A 27146-nucleotide genomic window follows, 5' to 3' on the forward strand; every position below is an offset into this window, starting at 1 on the left:
CGAGCAGACATACCACATGGCACGAAATGCTGCAACCTTTCCTAAAAATGCCACTTGGATTGGTCCGCGGCGGTGAGCGTAGAAGAACTCTTGGTCTGTCTCGTGAGTTTATGAGTTCAAAGGGAAGAATTCTGTAAATCACAGTTAAATTTTGTCCTCAGATGTTTGGCGTAAATGATCTGTGAGACTATTGGGACCTTTGCCTGTTTTCACACTGAGGGAATAGATTATGCTGCTTGAAAAAATTGTACAGAACCTAACACTACATAGTCATATCCACGTTTTTGCAAAAGTACCAAAGACCTCTTTTTTGAAAATGTTTTTAACAAGCTGATCTTAGAAAGCCCTTTATCCTTTGTCAAATCTTTCTTCTCTTGGACATTATGTAGCCAAAGCTAATTATTTATTCTTCATGAATATAACATATAATCTATAGACTATCTTGTGCTCATACTGAAACTATTCATTTCTACACAGCTTTTTAGAATTTAGTAGCCAAGAATTACTTTGAGGACAAATATCTTCTAAGGTTCATGAGTCTTAAAAAATATATTTCAAAACTTGACTGCTAGTAAAAACATTAAATATACTGGTTATTATGCATAAACAAATGCAAACCACATTGAAAACAATTTTGTAAACAGAAATCTCTGCATAAGAGTAATATTAAGCATGTGTTTTACTTATTTTTTACTGAAGAGTTCTAACTTATTAATTCTGAAAGCACAAGATGTAATTTTGCAAAACAACGTCAGGTCATTCAGATTCAGGAGAAAAGCCATGAGGAACATCCTGGGGGTGGGCAGGACTTCTGTGACTTTATGTTTCAATGACAGATTGCTGCAGCTCTCCCTAATAAGAGGGGCAAAGTGATACTCCAACCTGCCAGGATAGAATAATTAAAACAGAGTTCCATGTTTATATTAATAGAGTAATAAGTTAATTAAAATCAAGATCCACTGAACTTTCTATTTACACCAGTTCAGATGGCCCGAGAGGCAAGGGATTGTATTTTAGAGACATATGTGACTCTTTGAGCTTCTGTCATGCAGGTGCCATCTCTGATGGAGCACATGTGCAATGAACAGTTGGTGAAAAAGGGAAAAGAGTACTGTAGTTTTATGTGCAGCTAGTCTCTCTAATGACATAAAATACGTCTGGAAAAAAGCAGGGCTCCTTTGTGGAATAAAAAATTTCCCATGACTTTTCATTCCTTCTTAGGCTCTTAATGGGATTTGAGAACGTTTCTGCAAACAAAACTACGTGCTTTTATTTATGATGCACTTATACACAGAACAAAACTGATTTAGTAATCGGCAAGTGATAGAGCTGCATGAACTGCTTATAATATAAAATAATTAAATTTGGGATATTTTCCATTTTATTTAAATGCACCACGGACGCTTGTCAAAGCCGAAAGATTTACAAAAATGTTTGCTGCCATATAGTATACTACCTTGCTATGTGAGAGTCCTCTCTTGATATCTCAGGCAACTATTTAAAAAGATGTGTCTGCAAAATGAATACATCAGCAGGAAGAAGTCAAGATGTTGCAGTGTCAGTACTTCAGAAAGTACCAGTCCCAAAGATGCTTTTATAAAATTATTTCTGTTTCAGGCATTGAATACTCTTCCGCTAATCTTCATCTGGGTCTAGATCAGATTCGACCTCTGACGACAGTCTGAGATAAAAGAAGGCATAGAAAGCCAGTAGGAGGGCAAATATAGCTGCAAGTACAAGGCCAACTTCCTGGAAAAAAAGAAAACAAAACAGTAGCCTTGATATTGATGAAAACTTGATTTATGGTATCCATTTCATAAGATAAAACAATCATATTATGCATAAATTTAAAATGTCTGTAATGAATTTAAAACGAATTTCTTTCTTAAAACACATTCACTGTGAAGAAATGTACTATGTCCTTTGCAACAGAAATATTGTAGCGGCAAATATGTCAGTGGGTGAGTTACTTCTGTGATTTTTTTTTCAAGTTAATTCCTGGCAGGAAGATTAAAATTCATCAATTCAATATGTTTTCAAGTTTGGATATCCAAATGTTGAATTCAAGGAATGAAGCTGATGCCAAAAATTGTCCTTTTTTTTAAGAATTTAACTTGGTCCATTATTTCAATGCAATCATTTTTAGCAATAGCATTTAGACAGAGTTTTAAATGAAAGGTATCACTCCTTTCATACTGTGAAAATAGTTATAGCCTGTTTCCAAAATATTTGTTGAATTTTAAATATCACTTGGTTGAAGTTCTAATTTTTAATTGTAAGCTCTCTAGTTATTGTCAGGGAGGATCAAAACTATTAGCTCATGACTATATAATGACTTTCAATAGTGAGCAATTGTCCTTGATACTGAATGTTGTGGTTTGATAGGGATTTCATTAATCAACACTGATTAATGACTAAAATGTACCACGGAGACCATAAGAAAATAATTTTAGGTTACATAATATCTTATAAACTCATGCTTATTTATCTGCATGTTTCACAGAGAGATTTCCTCTATGGTAATATATCATCTGATTAAGTAGGAAAAGAAAGAAATGAAGTGCCTGGTCTATATGCTAAAGTACCCACTGCTCTTTTTCTTTTATCTTCTACTTGTATAACAGTCTCAGCATTGTTTTACAGAGAAACAAAATGTTTGCCTTTACATGAATAAATATTACATTTCATATGAATGTAAAATCAGTAAATCAAAACATGGGCATCAAAATGAATTTGATTTATAACTCACATGGACATTTTAATGCATGCCAAAACTATAAACAGGTATTTTACACAGAGTTCCTGCCCAATGATTATATGTACTTGGATTTCCAAATTATGAAAATAAATACTGATACCGATGTTTGAGTTGCAACACTAAGTGTCAGCATTTTTTGTAAGATTTGATATTTTAAATTCAATATTTCAACATGATGTCAAATGGGGGTAAATTTTTCTTCGTTACAGTTGGAACACTTTGGCATCTCAAAAGGGCATGGAGGCATCAGACAGGTTTCATTTATTTTCTTATATCCACAGCTGTGCTCCCAGGCCCATCTGGTTACAGCTACTAATTTTAAGAGGATGTAATAAACAAGAGACACACAACTGCAAACTCCATCTGTTCCGTGGAGTGGACAACAAAACTGTCCAACAGCAGCCGGCATTCACCAAGCCTCACGGAAGAAGAAACTTTTTTATTTTTGATTGGAAGCCATGATTCTTATCTTATTGATAATTAATTCTAATAGTTATTTTCAACCTCTTCTAGTCCTTAAACCAATCTATGTAATCTTTCTGTATACTTTGAAATAGCCAGAGGGATAAAAAAGAGGTTATCCATAGACTACTCTGCTAGGACACTAGTACACTGAGTCAGTTAGATTTCGTCAATATAGGATGGATTAAACAATATTAGGTGGGAAATTAGAACAATTGTCTTCAAAATGTCCTTGTTTTTGGAAAGACAAGCAGTGTGCATGTGACCGGAGGGTGCAACAATATTGATACTTTCAGGTTGCTTTGACACTAACCATAAGTTTTAGATCTATAGCTATTTAGAATTCCCTCTATCCCTTGTCCATTGATAGCTATAAATCTGAAATAACCACAAAGCAAACAACATTTCAACATGGGTCCTTAGCATATGGTTGACACTGAGAATCTTATTTATGTAATGATATTTTCATATTTTTTTGTAATTATGCTTTTCAAATAAAAATTTAAATAAAGTTAGTTAATTAGCTAAAATGTGGGTATTCCTTGTGACTGATAAAAACACAGGTACTTGCATTCCAAAAGCATTACTGAGGCTGTATTTCTTGATAAGCTCTCCTCTAATTGAGCAGTAACCAAATACTAAACACTTAACTGAGCAAATACTTTGCAGCTGGCACACATCGCATAGCTGGCCATAACTTATGACATGAGAAATAAAAGAAAACTCAACAGAAATTAATTCCAGATTTCAACAAATTTAGTCATGTTTTATGATGAAACTATTAGCTATTTCCCAGATATTTCCCATTAATAAATATACATATTACTAGCACATGCTTGCTTATGTTTAACAAGCCTTGAATGGCATAAAGATAAAGGATTTATTCTGCAAATAGTCCTATTTATAGTCCACAATGTCTCAATTGTATTATAGATTTGGAATGATAATGATATCTAGAAGCTTTTGTTTGGTAAATTCCACTAAGATGATCAAGCCTTATCTTACTAAGCATTCTTCACATATTCTGTTGTATTATAACACTTTCTAGGTGAATTATGTATTAATATTTATGTGATCTTGATAAGGTATGATCCAATTACAAAATGCTTTAGAAATGCTACAACAATCATATCCATAAAAATATATCCAAAGAAAACAGGAGGATATTTTGTAATAGAAAATGCAGTCATACCATGCAGACTAAGTGTAAGTAAGTATAGTGACAAATATTAAAGCAAGTGATACTTACACATAGGAAAAAATGGCTAGTTCTAATAAATATACCCTCAATCAGCTGATAATTCATTAATAAATTCTATATCCCAAGGCCCCTGATATTTTCTCCATTAATTTATATTGACAGTGTGACCCACTGAAAAGGATATTCTCCATAATCTCCATTTTACAGATGGGCTAGCCTAGATTTATCTTGTTCATGCCAATGGTGAGGAGCATAGAAGATGTGATATTGGGCCTTGTGTCTTTCATCCAATGTTGTTGTCATTGCTACAACTTTCCCATTCTATCATTTATTCATATTTTGGTAGATTTACATAATTTTATGAGTAAGCCTATGATACATTAAAAAGAATAAGTAGTAAAATGATACAATATTGCAATATTATGGTCATTCTATATGAACAAGATAAGAGTCAAACATATTTGATGTTCATTAGTCCTTAGTTGCTTCTCTGACATTATCAATACTGGTAAAATCACTCACTGGGGAAATTAAAAAGCATTAAATGGCAATTGCTGAAAGAAACTTTGTTATTTAAAACCCTACACCAAAATGACAAGACAATCAAAGTTTGACAGGGCAACCTAATTACTATGCCATATTTGAAATATAAAGCACCTCCCTGGTTCTGATTCCAAAAAAAAAAAAATTTTTTTAAATCATCTTAATGGGCTCTTCATATAAATTTTCTAGCAAAGTAAACGGTTTGTAAGGTTGAAATCCTGTTTTCCACAGGTTTACAAATCAAGCCAACATACTAGCTTATTATAATGAGGCATGCTCCAATAGAACATCTCTGGTGTAAGTTGCAAATGAGATCCAATAAAAAGTTTCCATTAAAAGATAAACAAATTCCAGACCATCTTCAGCATGTTGGAGGATATAACATTGAATGAAATGATCTAAATACAAATTCACAAATACTGCATGTTCTGCAAGCACGGACGCTAATTAAAAAAAGAAAGAAAGAAAGAAAGAAAAAGCATCAAAAAAGCAAAAGCAAAAAGAAATGCCTGTATGGATCTTGTTTCAAATAGGTTTGTACATTTTTATATCTGCCAAATCAAAGGTTTAAAATGCTATACTGCTATATTTTCAATGATCTGTGTTTATTTTTAAATGTAGTTTATAGGTGAAATAGGCATATTTCCATTTAATTATTGTTTACAGCCTCTTCTAGATTCCAATCCAATTATGATCTTTCTGCTTTTTATTTTTTAAGCTTTTTGTTTTGTGAAAAATCAATCCTTTGACTGTTACGCAAATTTAAAATACCTTATCTCAAAAAGAGAAACAGAGAGAGGGAAGGAGAAAAGGAGAGGGAGGAAGGAGAAAGGGAAGAAGGAAGGAAGGAAGGGCGTAGGAAGGGTGGGAGAGAAAAAGGAGAAAAAGGGGGAAGAAGGAAAGGAACGAAAGACAGGGAGGGAGAAATAGTCTATTCTTACAATTGTATAGAAGAACTATACTGAAACTGGTAAAAACTAGCAATTCTAACCAAAGCTTTTCAAAAAGGCAAAAATATTAGATAGTTTATAATGACACTGTAAGACATATTTTCTTTCCTACTGACAATGTACTTCAAACTAAACATTTCTTCAAATTAAAACTTACAAGGCCAACTACGAAAAGGGACATAATTAAAAAAGAAAAAGGGCCCTAAGTACGTGAATGCCTCCAAAATTTTTAAACACTGATACAAAACTGGCCACTACATTATGTCACAGGTGGATTTTGCTGCCATAGAATCTTTCTAAAAGAAAAACAACAACAACAATAAACCACCTCATTGTGAAAGATAAATGTAAGAGACATACTGCCTTGGAAGACAATAAAATACTCTCAGTTCAAGAGACAAACAATGAGTAACTTCATGTCAAATTTACAACCAAGCATTGCTTCTAAAAAAAGGCAATTTTTCTACACATTTTTAAGGAATAAATGAAATTCCATATGAAATTTTTATAAAGATTGATTTTTCTCTTTTAAACCAAAAAACAGTTTTCCTATTCATTAAAAGCTGAAACACAGCACTGAGGAGATTATGTTGTGAAAACATACTACATCACAACAGCAATGCTTGATCAAAATCAGCAATCAGGAGTGAAAGAAGGCAATGTTTCATGATCATAATAGCAAATTCTGGAAGACAACCAAATATATCATCTGGCAGTTCAACAGCTGTTACAGCTTGGTAGTAATACCTTGGCATTTGCTATAAGCCAATGCTTAGAAACATTGATTTTTCATCTGCCAGATAAAAACCCAAATCTCCTTTTAACAGTTTTATATTTAAATGATATATATACACATGCATATATATGAATAAATATGTGTGTGTGTGTATGTGTGTATGTGTGTGTGTGTATTCCACTTTTATTTTACACATTTGGTAGCAGGACTTCCAAATTACACTTTCTCTGAAGCTGAATTCAATTCCATGTACTTGGCAAAAAATTAACATGAGTAATAATATAAACGTAAAGTTGTTGAACTCATGGTACTGGCATATGGAGTTAATGTAGCAACACCATTCTCAGTTGCCTTTATCCCTCTTAAGCAGATAAAACACTGGTTTTCTAAAAGAACAAGTTTCAGAACATCATTAGATTCCATTACACAGCATACTGACTACAGCAACATGATACAAAGTATAATTGTGTGAGTGATCGAAGTATACATAATGGCTAACACAATTTAAACAACCATAAATATTTCTGCAAGTGAGGTTTCTGTTATTGTTTTTTTTTACTAAGTCCACCGCATCACTGCAGTGAACAATAAACAGAGTAACTAAAGAAAAATTGATTTGAAATGTAAATTTTAGTGGGTCTGTTAAGAGACACAGTATTTTACTTTAAGATCCATTAAAATCTCAGGATGAGAAGGATGTTTTCCATTAAGTAACTTCTTTAACCCCCCTCCCCGAAAATAACCTTCAATTTTGATATGCTGTTTAGAGTTTAAAATGCCATAAGATGCTTAGAACTCCACATTTATGCAACCCAGTTTTAGAAAGTAAAAAGGCATGCACATATCATATTTTGAAGTTATCAAAAATGCAGGTCTACCTTTATGCCTATCGCTGTTTTCCTTGCTTCTGCTTTTAATCTGGTTGCTCGTAAAATAGGTTTGGTTTTTTTATAATCCTGTTTACCTAGGAAGAAATAGTTTCAGACAATGAGTTATGCTTATATTTAATTCAAGTTTAACAGTCATCTGAAAATGTCAACAAATGTTTAAACAGAGTAAAACAGGGACGCATAGTTGCAAAGTAGTTCCCAGTAGTGACAACTATAAAGTTGCCACCTAAAGGTCAACATTTCCTCCTTTCCCATTTTTTCAGGGAAAAGACTCTGACAGATATCTTTGATTTGATGTGCAATGAATATGTAAGAAACAAAATTTTAGAAAACAAGTTTTACAGAAAAATAGTAAGCCTTGTGGGAGAATTCAGAGAGAAATATGTCAGTAACTGATTAAAGATTATTTCTCATTAATTGTTAAAGTTAACATTGTGTTCTAACTTGTAACAGGATACTTCATTGTAAATTCATTTTGTTATTGGGTAAATTAAGTAGTCAAACAACCAACTGGAGGAATATACCCAAATTTCCTTTAAAAAGAGATGAAAAAGAAAATTGTACATACTTGACATAAACATATATTTATTTTTTATTTCCTCTTGAGACAATAAATGTGGTTAGATTTTAAAAATTTCCACATCAGCTTCAAGTGTATCTACATTCCCACTTGGAAGCCGAGAATGAGCAAACCTGAGATAGTGTGACAAAATTTGGCACAGGATCATCAGGTGATACTATCACTGAATAACACGACAGTCACCACTCTGGTGAGAAAACAGATTTAATAGCAAAAGCCCTGCTTACAATAACACACACACACACACACACACACACACACACACACACACACACACACATACACACATATTCATGCATGCTAACACATATACCATAACATATATACACACACACACATCTATGTATCTATTTTTTCCTAATAAAGCAGAAAAATTCATGTACAGAAATACATTTCTGGGCCCAGTGAGGTAGCTTAGTGGTTAAAGTCCTTGCCTTGCACGCACCAGGATCTGGTTCTAATCCTGGCAGCCCCGCTTCCCATCCAGCTCCCTGCTTGTGGCCTGGGAAAGCAGTTGAGGATGGCACAAAGCCTTGGGACCCTGCACCCACGTGGGAGACCCAGAAGAAGCTCTGGGCTCCTTGCTTTGGATCTGTGCAGCTCCAGCTGTTGCGTCCTCTTGGACAGCAGATCTTTTCTGTCTCTCCTCCTCTCCCCATATTTGATTTTCCAATAAAAACATAAGAAAATATCATATATAAATATATCTTAATATATGCTAATGATTCAAAAGTATTCAAAATTTCTTACATATTTTCAAATTAGAGATGACAGAGAGGAATGGGACAAATGGGTGACAGTTATGAATAAATGCTCTATTTGTGTCCATTTAACAAATACTAGCATTTGGCTGAAAGGATGCATAAATGTAGATATTTTAAAATAAGGATCATGTGCTCTTTCCCTAGCTGCCTCTGGAGGGTTGTCACTCTGAATCTTTAAACATGCAGGCGTTCAACAAATATTATTTGATGATAGAGTTCAATGATTCAGAAAAATGAGTCATGCATAAAATTGTATATCAAATCACCTAAGTTTACAAAATGTGATAAACAAGATACAGAAAAAAATATTACTCTTAGCCATTATAAATTAGCAATATTCAATTTTTCTGAAAAAAAAATACTGAGTAGTGTTACTCTAATTTCACATTTCAATGGTCATTGTTCATGTCATGGTACCTGCTGACCATATAGACAGTTCAAACCTGTGACACATGAAATGCCTATATTTCCAACTATAAAGCAAATTTCTACTGAAAATCCAAAAACAAATTGGAGATTATAAATTTAAAACCAAAGAAGATATTCATTATTTTATGTTTTATATACCCCATTATAATCTTTGGGCACACTGTGGAAAACACAAATGAAAAAGGATTATCTTACCCTTTTTTATATAAGCAAGTTATAAATAAAATCATAAAGCTTTCACTATCCATGCTCCATATCCTACAAGAAAAAAGACTATCTTATCCCATACATTTTTCGTAGTGATATGCAATATTTTGGACAACATATCTGTCATAAAACAGACTCAAGCACACCTTAACAAATATGATTAAGGGGCTGGTGGGATGGTTCTACTAGCTAATCCGCCACTTCCGAGTACCAGCGTTCCACATGGACACCACTTCTTGTCCAGGCTGCTCTGCTTCTCATCCAGTTCCCTGCTAATGGCCTGGGAAAGCAGCGTAGGATGGTCTAAGGCCTTGAGATGCTACACCCCAGTGGGAGACCCAGAAGAAGCTCCTGGCTTCTAGCTTCAGAATAGCTCAGATGCAGCCATTGTAGCCATTTGAGAAGTGAACCAGCAGATGGAAAAATCTTTCTCTTTGTTGCTTCTTCTTTTTGTGAATCTATTTTTCCAAAAAAATAAATCTTTGAAAAGGAAAAAATAAAGATTCTGGTTACAGTGAGGATTTGTCAATTTGTTTCAAGCACTACGCAATTATGGGTTAAGTGACCTACCCTGTTTCAACTCAATTCCTATATGTTCCTAGAAAATAATGCCTGCACGTTTATTCTGAATCAACATAAGCATTGAAATTGTATTTCTAATTAGCAGATGGTGTTAAATAATATTGCATATCTACTGCTCCAAACAGTGCATTTGCCATTAGTTTCACACTCTCTGTTGATTATGACATCCATGAGTTTATGTTGCAACATGTGGCTTTGGTGTATGATGTGCAAAATTTCCAGAGGGATCTATTAAGTTCTTTATATCAAAACTAAATTGTTTCATTGTTTCAGCATTTGGATTAGTCTCAAGAAATATACTCATGCTCCCATGACTGTGAGTATCATAAAATTCAGAAGTCTCTGCCTTATATCTAGAGTAAATACACTTACAGCATCTATATTTTAATAGCAGACTATTTCCTCAACCTAACAGTCTGATTTTGTTTATAGCATCCATAATGTAATAAACAATATAGCTATTTAACAGTTGCTCATTAAATTTTATGTGGAGAATAAACCTGATCATTCAAGCTTGTGGAGCAAATCTGGAACTTCAATGTCACCATTCATGTGTACTTGTCTCCTATTTAGCTACGCAGTCAACTTTGCTGGTGTTAATTGATTTTACGTTTGTGTGTGGATTTATGTTATTGCCCAGTGCACATTTATTTTAACGTAAAGTACTTCTTTCAGTGTGGTCCTTACAGCACTGGTGTCAACACATTTCTCAAGTTTCTGGTTTTACATAAAATTTCTTCCTTTCTCCTTTCACAAAAAGGATAGTTGTGCCTGACATAAAAGTCATGCTTTACAGCCTTTTGGTGTAAGCATTTTATACATAAAGCATTCAATATTCACGCTCTATGTAAGGCAATGAATAGTTTGACGATGATAACACCAGGCATTGGATTCTCTCATATTTACTCAGTAACAGTGAGTTATATTTGATTGAGTATTATAAGTTTGCTACATAAAGTAACATATGTTGCCAACTTATGGAAATGTCTGGTCGTTATTGTTTTGAGGACTTTTTTTCCTTCCCCTTTTCCTCTTCCTTTTATCATCATTGATATGGAAGCATGCTTGAGAGTGCCCTACAAGTTTATGTGTCTCTGTATATTTTGTGTTATTCTTTCTTCTTCATACTTTTCAGGCTAGAAAATTTCAACTGTTTTAACATCATGTTGTACTGTTTTTCACGTATTTTGCAATTTCTCATAATTTACGATTTTACTCATCATTTATATATTTATTGTTATAATAATAAATATGGTTTTATTTGTTATATTCATAATTTTGTTCATAATTATACTTAACAGTGAAATGTGTCAGTGTTGTAAATGAGATCTCTTTCAGGGCTTATCTTTGCTGTTTTTCCTTCTTTGGTTTTTAGTAGTGTAGTTTATCTCGTGACTTGTCCAAATTTACGTAAAGTTGATATGCCTCATAATATGCAGCTTCTGACAACATTATGGAGTGAACATGGTGATCACTCCATGGCTGATCCAGGAGTTCTTCAAGTGTCTTGAACCAGTGAGTCTTCTTGATTTCCCGATGAGGTGTGTGTGTGTGTGTGTGTGTGTGTGTGTGTGTGTGTGTGTGTGTGTGGTTTGTGCGTGCATGTGGACGTTTTGGAATACAATCCCACGATTTAATAGGAATTTTGACAGTTATGCCATAGCCATACTTTTGCTTGATAAGAACCTGAAAGTTAGCCAAAAGTGCGAGATTACATTTTTTGATGTCCTAACTGGACAGGGCATGTGCTTGCACATTCGCTTGACATGGAACATTCCCACGAATTTGCATCAGAGTCTCCTACCGACATTACAGGCATCTCGCTGCTCAGTTACTGCTTTTAAGTTTTTGTAGTGATCTTCATGCGTATCCCCAACCGGTAAGGCTGCCTCAGACAGCTGTGCTGTTCAACATTTGTCGCCAATCGTTTCGTGGCAAGGCAAGTTTTCCTAAACAGGCTTTTCGGTGACCTGCCAGTTAAGTTTAACAAAGACTGAGTTCTAGTGCAAATATAAAAACAAATTTACACTTATGTTCTAAAAACAGAATTTTCTCACAGTAGTAGAATAATAACAAAGCCCTTGGTCACTAGATTAACCTAGCCAATGCGTTGTTTCTTAATTTGTAAAACATGGTCTATTTGTGAAGCAATGAGACACACAGAGAGAAAGTGAGCTTCTGTCTGCTGATGAATTCCTAAATATCCATAATGGTTGGGGTCAGGTAAGGGGTCAAGGTTGGATGCCAGGAGGACAATCCAGGTTTCCAATGTAAATGTCTGGAGTGTGTTATCTGGAGTCAGGAGTTGAGGCCAGGCCGTCTGAGGTGGAACACAGGTATCTTACCTGCTAACCTGCAGACACATCTCAGCCAACTCAATTTTCTAATTTCCGGTCACAGATACTATGAGAGGTTGTCGGTCTTTACCGGAAGGCACAGTAGTTTACCTACAGTCCTACAGCAGAAGTAGATCAACTCTATCTCATTTCCAGAATCTTTAACTGTTTCATAACTCAGCAGAGTATCAGAAGGAAAATGATATGCGTGTGCATTGGTGAAGACAAAAAAAGTGCCGGAAACTTCCTCATTCTCTTATACATAAGAAAGAGAAGAATGAATGTCAGTGAAAAGCACTTCTCATCTATGTCAGCGTCATGGAGATTACACTGATTTGGATTTTGTCATGAGTTTCTCTCACAAGTAGTGGCAAATCTGTCCCATGCTGCTCTGCCATCAAGAATGGGCACAGGTAGAACTACCTTAAAAATTGTCACTGTTTGACAGTGCCATACTTCATATCTGTGACACAACATTCTTCAATTAAGTATATATTATATATTGCGGAGAAATTCTTATTCGTGTGAATAGATGAAAAGATATTCATAAAATGTTCATGACCACATTGTCCATAATAGTACTCATTGATTTAAAAACAGAAATTGGACTAATAAAATTGTCCAAAACCAGGAGAACAGAAAAATATCGGTGCTTCTAAGCAAGGAAATGCTATCAAGCATAGAAAATGAATGCATTATATCAACATATATTAAGAATAATAAAGCAAAAAATATTATATTCAATAAAAGCAAATTATATGTCAATACACAATATGGTTTCATTTAGATAAACAGAGAACACCAAACAATGTCACCCTTCATACACATGCAGGTAACATATGTATGTAGAGAATTAATAAATATCAAGATTATAATTATCTCTAAGAGAGACGGATAGTGTTGCAACTGGAAAGCATAAAACAGGCACTGTGAAGGTTGGTATGTTTCCAATTATAAACCTGGGTGTTGGATACATTGTGTTCATGTTATTATTTTTTTAATTCTGCCCGAGAAGCTGTTAATATTGAACAAGACATAGAAGAGTCAATTACTTTCCTTACTGTATAACCTACATTACTTCTTAAATTTTCTGGTACAGAAAAGTCGGGGACTTGAGTATCTCAGTTTACTAGCACAGAGGAATAAATCTTTATTTGGTCTCAATAAAAAAAGTGATAATTTTTATAGTTTTGATCCCTTTCTTTAGCAAGTTAGAATTGCTCAGAAACAACAATATATAGTTTGAATACCAAGATGACAGAGATTGACTGATTCTCCATGAGTATTAGGACCAAAGTATCTGACCTACCAGTTATGAATTGGGGATTATTTAGTTCAACAAACCATAAAATGGGGTTATCATTTTAACATTTATACACATTTGCATACATAAAATACATATATAGACACATGTGTCTATATATATGCACATATGTACACACACATATATATATGGACCTTTATAATATCGTGACATCAGCTTGCAGTCTGCTCCACTATTGCAATCATCTTTGTAAATGTCCATAACGGATAATGATAATGGACAGATTCTCCCAGTGGCAAAGGCTCAAGGAGAAGTTACCTAAGAATAGTCAGAATATTTCTTCTCATGAGTTAGAAGCTGAGATATCTAGTATTCAGTATAAATTTTTAATGCCTATAGACAAAGTGAGAAGTCATAGTGAGTATTTTATGCTGGTTCTCAAGAATAAACGGGGTATTTAATATATAGCAGAGGCTCAAAGAAATATGAGATGATATGAGGGAATGCCTAGGGTTACTCTATGATGAATCGTAAAATTTAATAAAATTCTTATGCAACTCTCTAACTAGGCAAACAGGTAAAGTATTATAGATGTCAAAAATATACAATAATTATATTCTTTATTTAATTCAATATAAAATCCTGCTTTTAATTCTTTCACATTTCAAGCAATAGTTTAAATATGACATGGTTTTACACAGAATATAACAAAAGAAGAGATTCCTTAACTGCTTTTGGCTCTTTCCTGTTCAGTTGGTACCCTTGGCCAAACACAAGATTGAATGTTTGCCCTTTGATGATATTATGGCCAACCTCATTATCATGTGAATATCTACTTATTGTTTTATAAATGTTCATTTTTCAGGAGCTCAATCCACCTCCCCCCTCCAGTCGACTTTACAGAACTCACACTCATTATCATCTCATGGCAGTACTGTTCTTCCTCTGCCTTTGCTGCTTTAAAAATTAATGCACTGTTATTTTCTGAATACTGCCTAAGCTGCTTAGGGCTACATTATGCTATCAAGCAAGCACATGCAGAAAAGCTTCCTAAACTGTTATTCTTTCAGTGAAAATACAGCTGGTTCTGCTTCAAAGGCACATCTTTTCACCTGCAAATGGACTTGCTCCTATACTTATTCTTCAATTCATTGTCTTTTATTTGTGTCTGGAAATCTTTAATTGCCTTTAATTAGAAAAAAAGTAAATTCAGTGCTTTAATCTTGCAAATACATTCAATCATAATTCTGTCTGGGATGAATACCAAGTTCTATTCAGTGTGTGATCTCTATAACAAAGATATATAATTTATTGTCCATTTATATAGACCATACCAATTAAGATACAATAGAAAAGCAGAGAGATAAGAGTCAAAATATTTGAAAAGAAAAATTTGCAATCTAAATTTAATTACTCAAATGTATTATTGGAAGATGAGTTATTTACAGAAGCCAAAAATACCAACAAATAATATTGCTAATCAACAGTGAAGACTTTGAGAGTTCCCTTCAACATTTTCAGAATAATTCTTCATCAATTGTTTCAAATCCCTTTGCCTTGCCTCCAAAAGCCAACAGCACTTGAAATCTTAGTTTTCCATATTATAAGAATACCATTAAAAAGAACAATGCAATCTTTCATATAAAGGAAATTCTCAGCAAACACATGAACACAATTTCAGCTACGCTATCATGAACTACATACAAATAACTGAAGCTGCTCACAATAAAAGCAAGAGAGTTTGAAGTCACTCTTAGGGAAAACTACAGTAAACCCCAGTTAGTTACGCCAGAAACCACAAAGTTGCACATTGGCACATTCAAGGGAAATAGAATTACAAATGCTTATAGAAAAATAACTGATTAAAACCTTTACCAATCAAATTGAAAAAAGAAATTATTCTCAAACCAGAAGCTAAAGAAAATGGACCCAAGGGATTGGGATCATCATTATCCACCTTTAAATTCAGGCAATCATAAAAAATGAATCTGTATGCTTCCTTAAAAATAAACGATATATATATATCATATATTATACAAAGCCATAATATATAGGTATAGATTATAAAACATTACAAAGCATAAAATATAATTTAACACAATAACTATTAAGAAGTAAACCAAGTTGAGTAGAAATGAAAGCATCATGTATGTTTGATGTTATCAGTTTAAGCTATGTTGGCATGTTTCATGCAAAACTCACGCTAATCACAAAGATAAAAGCAACAGCAGCTATCCAAAGACAGCAAAGAGTCAAAGTTTTCCAGTGAAAAAAGGCTCCAACAGCAGCAGAAGGGGAAGAGCACAATGGCTAGAGACCAAACACAACACAATGGCAGTAGTAAGCACTTTCCTACTGAGATTAAATGCAGACCGAAAATCACTGAAACAATTAAAAATTCCAAGTTTATTCTACCTATGAGACTCAGCTTGTATTAATGACATATTGACTCTCAAAGTGAAGGGACAGAAGAAGATATCCCATGAAAATGGAAACCGGAGTGAGTGGGAGAGTCATGTGAGAAACAAACAGCACAATAAAAGCAGGAAATATCGGTAGAAAATAGATCATACATACAGAAAGTCAAGATGGAAGAAGACTTCAACAACATCGCAACAACCAAAGGGACCTAACAGATGTATCTGCAACATTCCATCCCAGCAACGACCTAGACGTCCTTTGAAATACACACTGACATTTTCTATATAAATCCCATTCCAAATAAAAGCAGAAGTTTAGCCAATTTTTAAAGGATTGAAATTTATTTTCTGACACAGAAATTAAACTAGAAATAATTTTTTAAAAACAAAACAAAACAAAAAAATGCACCACATGCACCAGTAAATGAAAGTGAAAAAATTGACTTAATCACTGAAACAAAGAAGGAATCAAAAAGGGATTACAAAAAAAATAATAATGATGAGACAAGTGACAATGAAACACAATATACAAAATGTATAGCATGTAGCAAAGAGAATTCCTTTGAAATTCATGTTAAAATGTTATATCTGAAGGTTATATCAGTTGAATGGTTGAATCAGTTATCTCTGAATGGTATCTAATGGCAGAGACTCGGAGATGTCATGGAGATTAGAACAGGTCACTGGAGTTGGAGGGGCACACAGTATGGGACTGGTGGCCTCCTAGCAGGAGAAACCTGAGCTGACACATGCTTGCTCTGCCTCACCATCTGATGACCTGCCCCACATTACAGGGCAGCCAAAGACCTTTACAAGAGCCTCATCCCGGACATCCCCACTTCCAGAACTGGCATTAAAAAAAAAATTCTTTGCATATTCCCAAGCTTCTGGTATTCTGTTATACCAACAGGGGAAAAAAAGCAAGACAGAAGCACTGAGAGAAAATTTTGGAGAGATAAAAACCTCATTTAAAAACATTTTTATGTAAAGTTTATGCCACAAGGATGTAGAAACACAAATTTGCAGAAGAAAAGAAATAATACAGATTAGAGCAAAAATAAATGGAATACAAAAATAGCAAAAATAAACAAAAAAGAAGGTGAAGTTTTATTTTGACAAATGAATTGCCAAGCTTTTAACTAAACTAAAAAGAAAATATTCAAATAAAATCAGAAATGAAAGAGCTGGAATATTAGCAAATTGCTATCAAGAGCACAGCCGAAAGAACTTTGAAAATTACAGGATCATTTCAACTGATAAAAAACAATCATTTGACAAGATTTAACAGCCTTTCCTGAGAAAAACTATAGAAGGAATGTAACTCAAAGCAACTTAGAGTATATACGAAATGGTCACAACTGACATTACCCAGTTTCATTTTCAAAAGAAAGGAACAAAACAGCAAATATTTTCTTTACATCTGAAGCAAAGGACAATGCCTCCTTTCACCACTTCTATTATCTATCTATCTGTCTATCTATCTATACAACAGCAGTTAGCACAGTTAAGCAATGAATTTCTTAATAGTAAAATGATCTCTTTAAAGAATAATATATGAAATATAGAAGGACTAGAGAACTCAATAAAGAAACTGTTAGAACTAGTGAATGAATTCAGTAACGTAGTAGCATACAAAAATTAAGTTTTCATTTGTATATACTAAAAAGAAATACCTCAAGAGTAAGGATATAATTCCATTTACAACAGCATCAACAGATATAACATAGAGGTAAATTTAATCAAAGCAGCAAAAACGTTATACATTGAGAATTATTTTTAAAAATACCAAAAAATTAAAGCAGATACAAAAATAGGGGAGCTATCTCATGCACTATCACAATTGTGTTAAAAATACTCTCCAAAAATAGCTACATTCCGTTAGAATTTACCTCATGGTATTAATGGTATTTTTCAAAAAGGACAAAACAATCTTGACAGATCCAAAATGGACAAAACAATTATGATCAAGAAGGAAAAAAACAGAAGACATCACTTTCTGATTTCAAAATATATTATAAGTACACAGTACTCAAAACAGTATACCACTGTAATAAAAATCAGATATACAGACCAATGAAACCAAATAGAAAGTCCAATAGGGAACCCACATGTACTTGCTTCAGTGATGTTTAGCAAAGGTTGGCCTGTAGGGAAGGGATCTTGTGTATGTGTCTGGGAGAACTGGTAGCCATATGCAAAAGAGAGAAACCTTATACCATTGACAAAATCAATTCAACATGGCTTAAATACTTAAATGAAAGCTTAAAATTCACAAATGCTAGGAAAAAAGCAAACCATAAGCTTCTTAAAACTCATTTATTGTTCAGTTATAATTTCATTCAAATAAATCATGTTTCCCAATTGGATAAAAAAACATATGTATCTAAAAGTGTGCGTACGAGCCAGCATTGCAGCCGTATGATTTTATCCAAATGAAAATGCATTTGAGAGAGTTATTCGCAGACTTACGGCTATCACAGCTCAATTCACAATAGCCATATATGGGATCGTCGCGGATCCCCAGCAGCAGATGACAGAATAAAGAAAATGTGGCACACAAACACTATAGAATACTACCCATTCATAAAAATTGATGAAATTCTATCTATGCAGCACAACGGGCACAACTGGAAACAATTATTCTTAGTAAAATAAGCTTGCCTCCCAAAGACAATCAGCATGTTTCTGCTTGATCTATGGTTGCCAAAGTACCTGATCTATGGTATGTGATCAAAGTGACCTGGACTATGGTTCTCCCTGATTGATGGTTAGCAAAGTACAAAGTGTAATCTATGCACTCTGAGATTTGGATATTGTTTACAGCTTTTACCCAAACTCTCGAGAAACAGTATTTTTCTGTTTGCTACACCTTTTTTGTTTTTTTTAAATTCTTTTTCTAATAGAATGCTAAGCATGTTTTTTATGAGGTGAACGTAAAGTATGTCATTGTAAAAATCTAAAAAAGAGAGAGAAAAAACAGAAGTAGGAAAGGAGGAGGGTGAGTAGAGAATGCGGGCGGGGCGAAGAGAAGGTGGGGAAGTATCAACGTATTCCTAAATCTGCATTATGAAATATGTGAAATTTGTTAAACTTATACAATTAAAATAACTTATTAAAATGTCTAGTTGTAAACAACCATTTTAAAGTGCAGCAATAAAAAATCACAAAATCAGGATATCAAATGATAAATAAATCAATAAAGTACCTCAGTAAGTAAAACATCAACACTAGAACCAAAATGGATTCAACTTAGCACTTAAAGAAATCGGAAAAAAGTCAAAATCTGAGAATAACAAAAGGCAGGGAGCACTAGAAAGCAATTTAGCAAGGAAGTCGAATCCATACCTAGAATCACCACAGTGAAACTGCATAAACCCAAAGCCTTAAAAGGAATTACAAATTCAGAACATTCTGTCCAAAGAAGCAGTCCTTAATTGATTTCCCAGCAGCAAAACTAATAGCTGAAGTACAGCAGAGTTGCTACGTGTTGAAAGAAATAACAATGAAATAAAAACAAATTATCGCCAAATGAAAACATCTTTGGAGAATGAATATAAAATGAATCCAAGGTTGAAAGAGAAAACAAACAAAAAACAAAAACAAAACAAAAAACAACTAAAAATGGCCAAAAAGCAAGTCTGAATTTTATGAAATTCTGAAAATGTCAAGGTGATTAAAAAAAAAACAATTTCAGATAGGACTTCCATATAAATGGGAATCTGGAGTATACACACAGATTATATCCTTGTAAGGTGATTTATCTGATAAAATATAGTACTGGCTTAGTGGTTAAAAGTAGAATTAAGAAATACAAGAATCATATTTTCCTTTTTTAAATTAGGAAAGGAATTACTCCAGATGCTTGTGAAACTGCAGTACCATTGCGGAATCAATTTCCTGCACGTGAAGCTTACAACATCAGTGAAATCTGCGTCTTCTAATACTAATATGGTCTTGGGCCTCAAACAGAAGTACGGTGAAGAGATTCTGAGGGCAATTCTGAGGAATTAAGTTCTGAATCCACCCCTTATCAACTGTAGAAGCTTAAGAAAAATGTTTAACCTATGCATGCTGTGGTTTCTTAATCACCAATAAAGGAGTTAATAATAAAGGCTACACTCCAATGATGTCACAGTTTCAGTTGCATAAGAAGAGCTCTGCAAGATAATTCCAATGACAATATTACATTACTTGATTCTGACCTGAGTTTAAAAAATTTAGCAAACACCTTAATGAACACCTTAATGAACATTTACCATGGTCATTTAGTACATGTGTAGTTTTCAGGACAAAACTTTAAGTGGAAGATGAACATTCAAAAATGATATGGATTTTTGCCAAAGACTATACAGATATGATCAATTACATATATATATGAAATAAATTGGATTTAGTATCAAGTAAAACAGTGAACACATATAATGTCACTATTTTATGGAACTTAATTAGTAAATTAAATCAAATTATTAATTTTAAGATTAAAAATACAAACTGCTCTGTTAAAACAGATCTGCACTTTACTTTTTATGACAAATACTAGCTTCATTTTGTCATATTTTGAATCATAGCTGAGAAACAAATGTAGGAGGCTCAATTTAAATGATGTTGGTGACAGAAGATATATCACAATTTATATGACCGGACAAATAGTATCTCTAAGTTTGATACATAATGCTCTTTCTCCCAAAATTTTTAGTTAATACTTAAATATCCTTAATATTTTATTTATTTATTCCTTTGTCTTTACAAAAATCTTATCAATAACATTCTATGATGTATGTATAAGAATGTTAAGAATGGAATGCATAATTTCTGAAAAGAAACACTTGGGCCTGGCACAATAGTCTAGTGGCTAAATCCTTGCCTTGCATGTCTCAGGATCCCTTATGTGCACCAGTTCATTTACCATATGCTCCACATCCCATCTAGCTGTCTGCTTGTGGTCTGAGAAAACAGTTGAGGACGGCCCAAAGTCTTTGGACACTGCACCTGCAGGGGAGACCACGAGGAAACTCCTAGCTCCTGGCTTCAGAAGATTAGCTCAGCTCTGGCAGTTGCAGCTAATTGAGGAGTGAACCAGAAACAGATCTTTCTCTCTGTTCTTCCTTCTCTCTGTAGATATATCTTTCCAATTTAAAAAAAAATTTTTTTTTGAAGAGAGAGGGAGAAGGGGTTGTGTGCAGTAGCCTAGCTGCTAAAGTCCTCGCCTTGAACATGCTGGGATCCCATATGGCACTGGTTCTAATCCCAGCAGCCCCACTTCCCATCCCGTGCTTGTGACATGTTAAGCAATGGATGATGGTCCAAAGCCTTGGGACCCTGCACCCATGTGCGAGACCCAGAAGAAGCTCCTGACTCCTGGCTTTGGACTGGCTCATCTCCAGCCATTGCAGCCACTTGGGGAGTGAATCATTAGATGGAAGATATTACTCTCTGTCTCTCCTCCTCTCTGTGTATCTGCCTTTCCAACAAAAATAAATAAATATTTTTTAGAAGAGAAGAAATGCCTGGAATGCCTTTTTTTTTCATTTTGATTACAACATTTACAAAATGCACATGGTATGCTTCTTATTGAGGCAGCAATTCTGTTTTTAAAGAGAGTTATAACACTTCTCTTTGATCTCAAAAGAATCTTGTGAAACCACTGAGGCTTCACAGTTATGTAATATGTCTTCTAATAGTTCATAGTGTGTGTATATAAATGTATATATGTAGATATATAGAGAAAAATATATATTCTATATTAAGAAAAACATGCTCATAATATATATATAAAGAAAATATATATTATATAGATTAAGAAAAAACACTCTAGAATTTCAAAATGTGGACCAAAATAACATCTTTTATTGCCATTTTGCTCAAAACTTTTGGTATATACTAATATTACATTTCTGTCTACTTTTCTGACTCTAATAAATACATACAAGAGAGATAAATAAAAGAGAAAAAAATACCAGGTTTATAAATGAGAAGATGGGAGTTTTACTATATGCATTCCCCCAAATTGACAATTCCCACAAACTCAATTTCAACAAAAATTCTAAAAAAGTATTTTTGGTTGAAAAAAATTCAAGTGATGATAAAATCATGAGAGGGTTAGTATTTGAAGGATGACTCAGCCTGAATGACTAGAGGTAGATAAGAACTATCTGGGAACTTGAAAATGTTCTACATTTCATTTGGTATAAATGTTTACGTGGGTATTTGCACTCGTAAAAATTCTAAGAATTGTATATTTAAGAATTGTAAATGGAATGATTCATAATATGATTATTCTTTTAAAAAATGAGTAATACATTTCTTTCACTTGAAAGATTTACCAAGAGAAGTGGAGGGAAAAAGAGAGACAGAGATCTTGCGTCCACTGGTTTATTCCCCAAATGGCTGTAATGGCTGAGGCTGAGCCAGGCCAAACCCCAAAGCCAGGAGTTACTGCAGGGTCTCTCAATGGGACTTAGGGACTTGGGACATCTGCTGCTGCTGCCCCATCATGGCTTGGAAGTAGAAGGAACTGGCCTGGAAGTACAGCAGCTGGGAAGTGACTGTTGTCCATATTGGATACGGCCATCGCTGGCAGTAGACCTTAAGGCTCTTATTCTTTGCTTAGATGGTTAGTGTATTCCATTTGGTCAAGACAGGTTTGATGAAACAGAACTTCTGTATAAAAAATATATAAATAATCTACAACAATAACAAAAGCTCAAATTATTCACAAATAAGGAATCTTATAATCAGGAAGGAAATGTTACACAAAACTAATAAACATAAGTCCTCCCTCCAAATCTGAATCCAAAAGATAATATTTTCTATGCTGTAACTCAGATTTAGATGGCACGGATCTTCTCATAAAGTTTTTTTTTTTTTCATTTCACTGCTATTATACCAATTTTTTCAGTTTTGTTTATTTGACCATTCAGATTTCTTCTTCTTTGAATTGCCTCATTATACAATTTGTTCACCTTGATATTAGGTTTATAGATAATTCCTAATGGTAAGACAATTCTCTTGTATAAAATTTTTAATTCATTTCTACAAACAAGGTGGGAATATTGAATATCCATATATGCAGTTGGGCTCATTTTACAAAGTACACAACAATACTTAGAAATTGATTAAGAATTAAATGTTAAGGCCAAGAAGAAAAGGCAGGGGGAAAACTCATTGACACTGGTCCACACAATAACTTTTTGGATAGAATACAAAAACCACAAGAGCAAAGGACAAATAAGTAAATGGGAATACATCAAACTAGAAAGATTTTGCAGAGCAAATGAAAAAATAAACAACATTAAAATGGAATCTACAAATTGGGCAAAAAGATTTCCAAGCTACATATTTAATACAGAATATTAATAAAATTATTTGGAAATTAAAACATCTTAATATCAAAAAAATCTCAATAAAAAGGGTCAAACTATCTGACGGCGACTTCTCCAAATAAGATATAAAATTGCCACAAATATCTAAAATGTGCTCAACACTTCTAAGGATCAGAGACATGCTTATGAAGTAACAAAAACTATAGCCTCACACCTGCGCGAATGGGTATGGTCAAAAAGAGATGCCAAGTATTGAAAGATGTGGGAGGAGGAGACCAAACTTGTGTAGTGATTATGGACAATGACATGGAGGTTCTTCACAAAATTAAACATAAGACTACTACATTTGCTCTGCTACAACAATACCCAAAGGAAGTCAGCATTGTGTAGAGAATATCTCCGCTCCCATGTTCAGTTCAATATTACTGACAACAGGTAAGGTGTGGAAACTAATTTTTCATTAACCAATGACAACATAAACAGATGATTGCTATACATAATTGTCATATATAATAGAAGTATATAATAAATATATATCAAATACACAAAATATGAGCAAGTTACGCGGTCTTTAAAAGGGATGCCCTAAAAGGTACCCTATAGAACTGTATCATGAAAAATAAAAATTTGTTAAAAAGGATACTTTAAGCAACATATTTTAGAGAACATCTTTCCAAGTGTTTATATGCCTAAACACAGAAAGTAAAATGTTGAATAATATTTTGTATTTGCAGTTTTTTTTAAAAAATATAATACACACACAGATCAGTCGTCGCATGATCTCATACCAGCTTCTCCGAGGAAAGCAATGGCACTTCATGGTCACAAGAATCAGCTCTGCCTGCTTGAGGCAGGCCTCGGGGCCCAAGAAGAGCTGTCGGGATTAGTGGCACATAGATTTCCATAGTTATGGAAGAGGACGCAGCCTCTCTTTCCTCCCTGCTGCCCTGATCCAAGACACACTAAAGAAGGTTCCTGAGATTGAGATGCCAAGTCCCCCTGGAGTCCTCAGGGAGCACTTGCCCAGTCTCTTCATAGGCAGGAAAAGGAGGAGCAAAAGGCAGCGGGCAGACTTCAAAAGGTGAGGAAGATTTTCATCACAAACTCCAAGCTGGGAACAGGGCAGATTTACTGCAGGTCCTGGTATTCAAATGTCAAATGAAATAACTGACCACAGAGGCACCAATGCTGAGTTATCACACCACCAAAAATTACCAAGACCATTTTCTTGTGGTTTTCAGAATGTTAGTGAGTATGCACCTGATGTTTGGCATCGACTTGAAAGAAGTACACCCATACTCCCAGTCCCGTGTCCTCTACTGCCCTGGGCTTCACGTATGACGGACTGCTGGGTGATGATCAGAACGTGCTCAAGGTGACCTCTTCCTGATCAACCTGGGCCTGATCTTCATGGAAGACAACTGCGTCCCTGAGGGTGAGTTGTGGGAAATGATGAGCATGATGAGGTGTGTGGTGGAGGAGAGCACTATGTATTTGAGGACCCAAAGAAACACATCACTCACAATTGCAGAAAATGTGCCCAAATACCAGCAGGTACCCCACAGAGATCCTGCCTGCTCAAGTTCCTGTGGATTCCAAGAGCCCATAATAAATCCAACCAAGTGAGAGTCCTGGAGCTTTCCTGCAAGAGCCATGGCATTGATCCCAGATCCTTCCCAACCCTGAATGAAGACACACTGAGAAATGCCAAAGAAGAGAATGACCAAAATAGAGACACTGTTAGAGCTTGAAGAGGGGTGCAGGACGCGATCCAGCAGCTTTTCCTTCTCTCCTGTGAACAGAGGTCTATTCTGCATTCCTTACGTGAAGACAGCAGTCGATAATCTGGTTCATGGAGGACCAGGGTAGGTTGCGAAGAACATGATCTGTACCATTTATATGAACCTGTTGTATTTGAGTGACTTGAAAATTGATCCAGCTATCCTTTGAGATGTTTTGAATAACTATCCTTCTGACTGGTTTTGTTAGCTTTATTATCTTTTTAACTAGTTTTGATCGCACATGTCATTTTGCATTTCCACTTCAGGGGTCAGGGTGCTGCTTTTTAAAAACTGATTGGAAATTCTTCCTTTAATATAATATTCCAAGTTATGCCAAGAAACCATGGAACTGCAAGAGGAATTTCTTTGGAAATGGGTAAGAACTTTTCATTAAAACAGGGCCAAGAAGCAGAGAAAAAAAAAAATAAATAAAATACACACAAAACAGAGTATCTTTGAGTAGTTACCAGCAACAAGAAAGAGGAATAGGGACGTGAAGGTCAAATGCTACACAGTATCAGATATGTAGGATGAATAAACATAAAAATATAATGTACAACATGAAGAACATTGTTAATAGTTATTGCATGTGGGGATTTTGCTAAAAGATTAGTATAAGCTCTTGTCATACAGAAAAAAATCACAATGTGAAATAATATATGTTTTAATTAGTTTGTTGTAATCATTTTACATCATATTATATACTTACATATTGTTGCAAAAATATTAGAAAATCTATTTGATTTTATATATTCCAATGTTTTCACTTTCTGTAACTTTGACTTTATGCAGTATGTTTTTGTTATATTTATAAAATAGATACATTATCTTTAGATAGCAGCCATTTCTATGTATTTTCTGAGTGCTAAATTGACATCTTTTTTTTCAGTTACTTAATCAGTATAATTTAATTTGATATTTTTTTCATTTCAAAAGGAATGGAAAGGAAATGCACAAAATGAGAGGGGAGGTGAACGGGAAGGGGAGGTTACCATTTTGTTTCTGATTTCTAGTTTACTACATTTCATTAAAGAATGTGATTGTAAGATTTTTCTCATGATATGAGCAACTTTTAGGTTTGCTTGGGGATTTTTTTTAAATATTGAAAAAGAAAACCTTACATGTGGAGTATAATCTAAAACAGGGAGTCTCCCTCTGGTCTTCAACACTGAGTAGATTTTTCTCTCGTGTGCTATTTTATCAAAGTAGTGTCTCCTTAACCATAATCGATAGTCTCAATTCCACCTCTAAGAGTTTGTCTTCAGTCTCCTACAAACTTTCCCTTATGACTTCAAGAAAGATTTTTAATTTTTGGTTGAATTTTTATCTCCATTTCATTTTATTTTGCATTTTATTATTTGCATTTTAACAGAGAATTTTAAAGTTATTATCAGCTTATTGTCGTTAATAGTCTATAAATTAAATGTCTTTATATGGGTAGAAGAAATTATTTTAATAGGCAAAAATATTTTTTATATAGAAGCATCTAGCCACAAAAATAGAATTGCTATTTTATGTTATTAACTTGAAATATTACAAGTTCACCGAGTCTATCTTGGCTGGCAAACAGGGATACATTTGCTTTTTGCTCCTAAAAACTCTACAAAGTTCTTTTTTATTCATAGATTCCTGTGCATCACATACATTTTAGAAAATTTAGTTTCTTAACATCATGTACAATTGCTCATTCTAGATTTTAATTTATAAGAGTACATGAAAAAGAGTTTACTACTTACCAATTTGCTTTCGATACTGATCAACAGGAAGCTTTACAGCGGAAGCATCTTTTTTACCCATCTTTGATCTCCAAAATGCCTGCCGAAAAGAAAGAAAATAACTGTAATGACATTCTCCTAAAGAATACAGAAGGATTTCCAGAAATGTCCGCAATAATTTACTCATTCAAATTAATTTTTGAAGC

General features: G+C 34.1%; 1 protein-coding gene across 1 annotated transcript; it reads right to left on the bottom strand.

The window, feature by feature from the left end:
* TRIQK (triple QxxK/R motif containing) lies at positions 1-27038 on the bottom strand. The gene is made up of 3 exons (XM_040995188.1): positions 26962-27038; positions 7529-7614; positions 1-1749 (listed from the first exon to the last, which is right to left on the bottom strand). The coding sequence occupies exons 1-3, from the start codon at positions 27020-27022 to the stop codon at positions 1636-1638; spliced, it is 261 nt and encodes an 86-aa protein (XP_040851122.1). The 5' UTR covers positions 27023-27038; the 3' UTR covers positions 1-1635.
* Positions 27039-27146: the final 108 nt, after the last annotated feature.

The sequence above is a fragment of the Ochotona curzoniae genome, unplaced genomic scaffold (assembly GCF_017591425.1).
Source record: "Ochotona curzoniae isolate NIBS_2020 unplaced genomic scaffold, NIBS_Ocur_1.0 contig_1071, whole genome shotgun sequence".
Classification (NCBI taxonomy): domain Eukaryota; kingdom Metazoa; phylum Chordata; class Mammalia; order Lagomorpha; family Ochotonidae; genus Ochotona; species Ochotona curzoniae.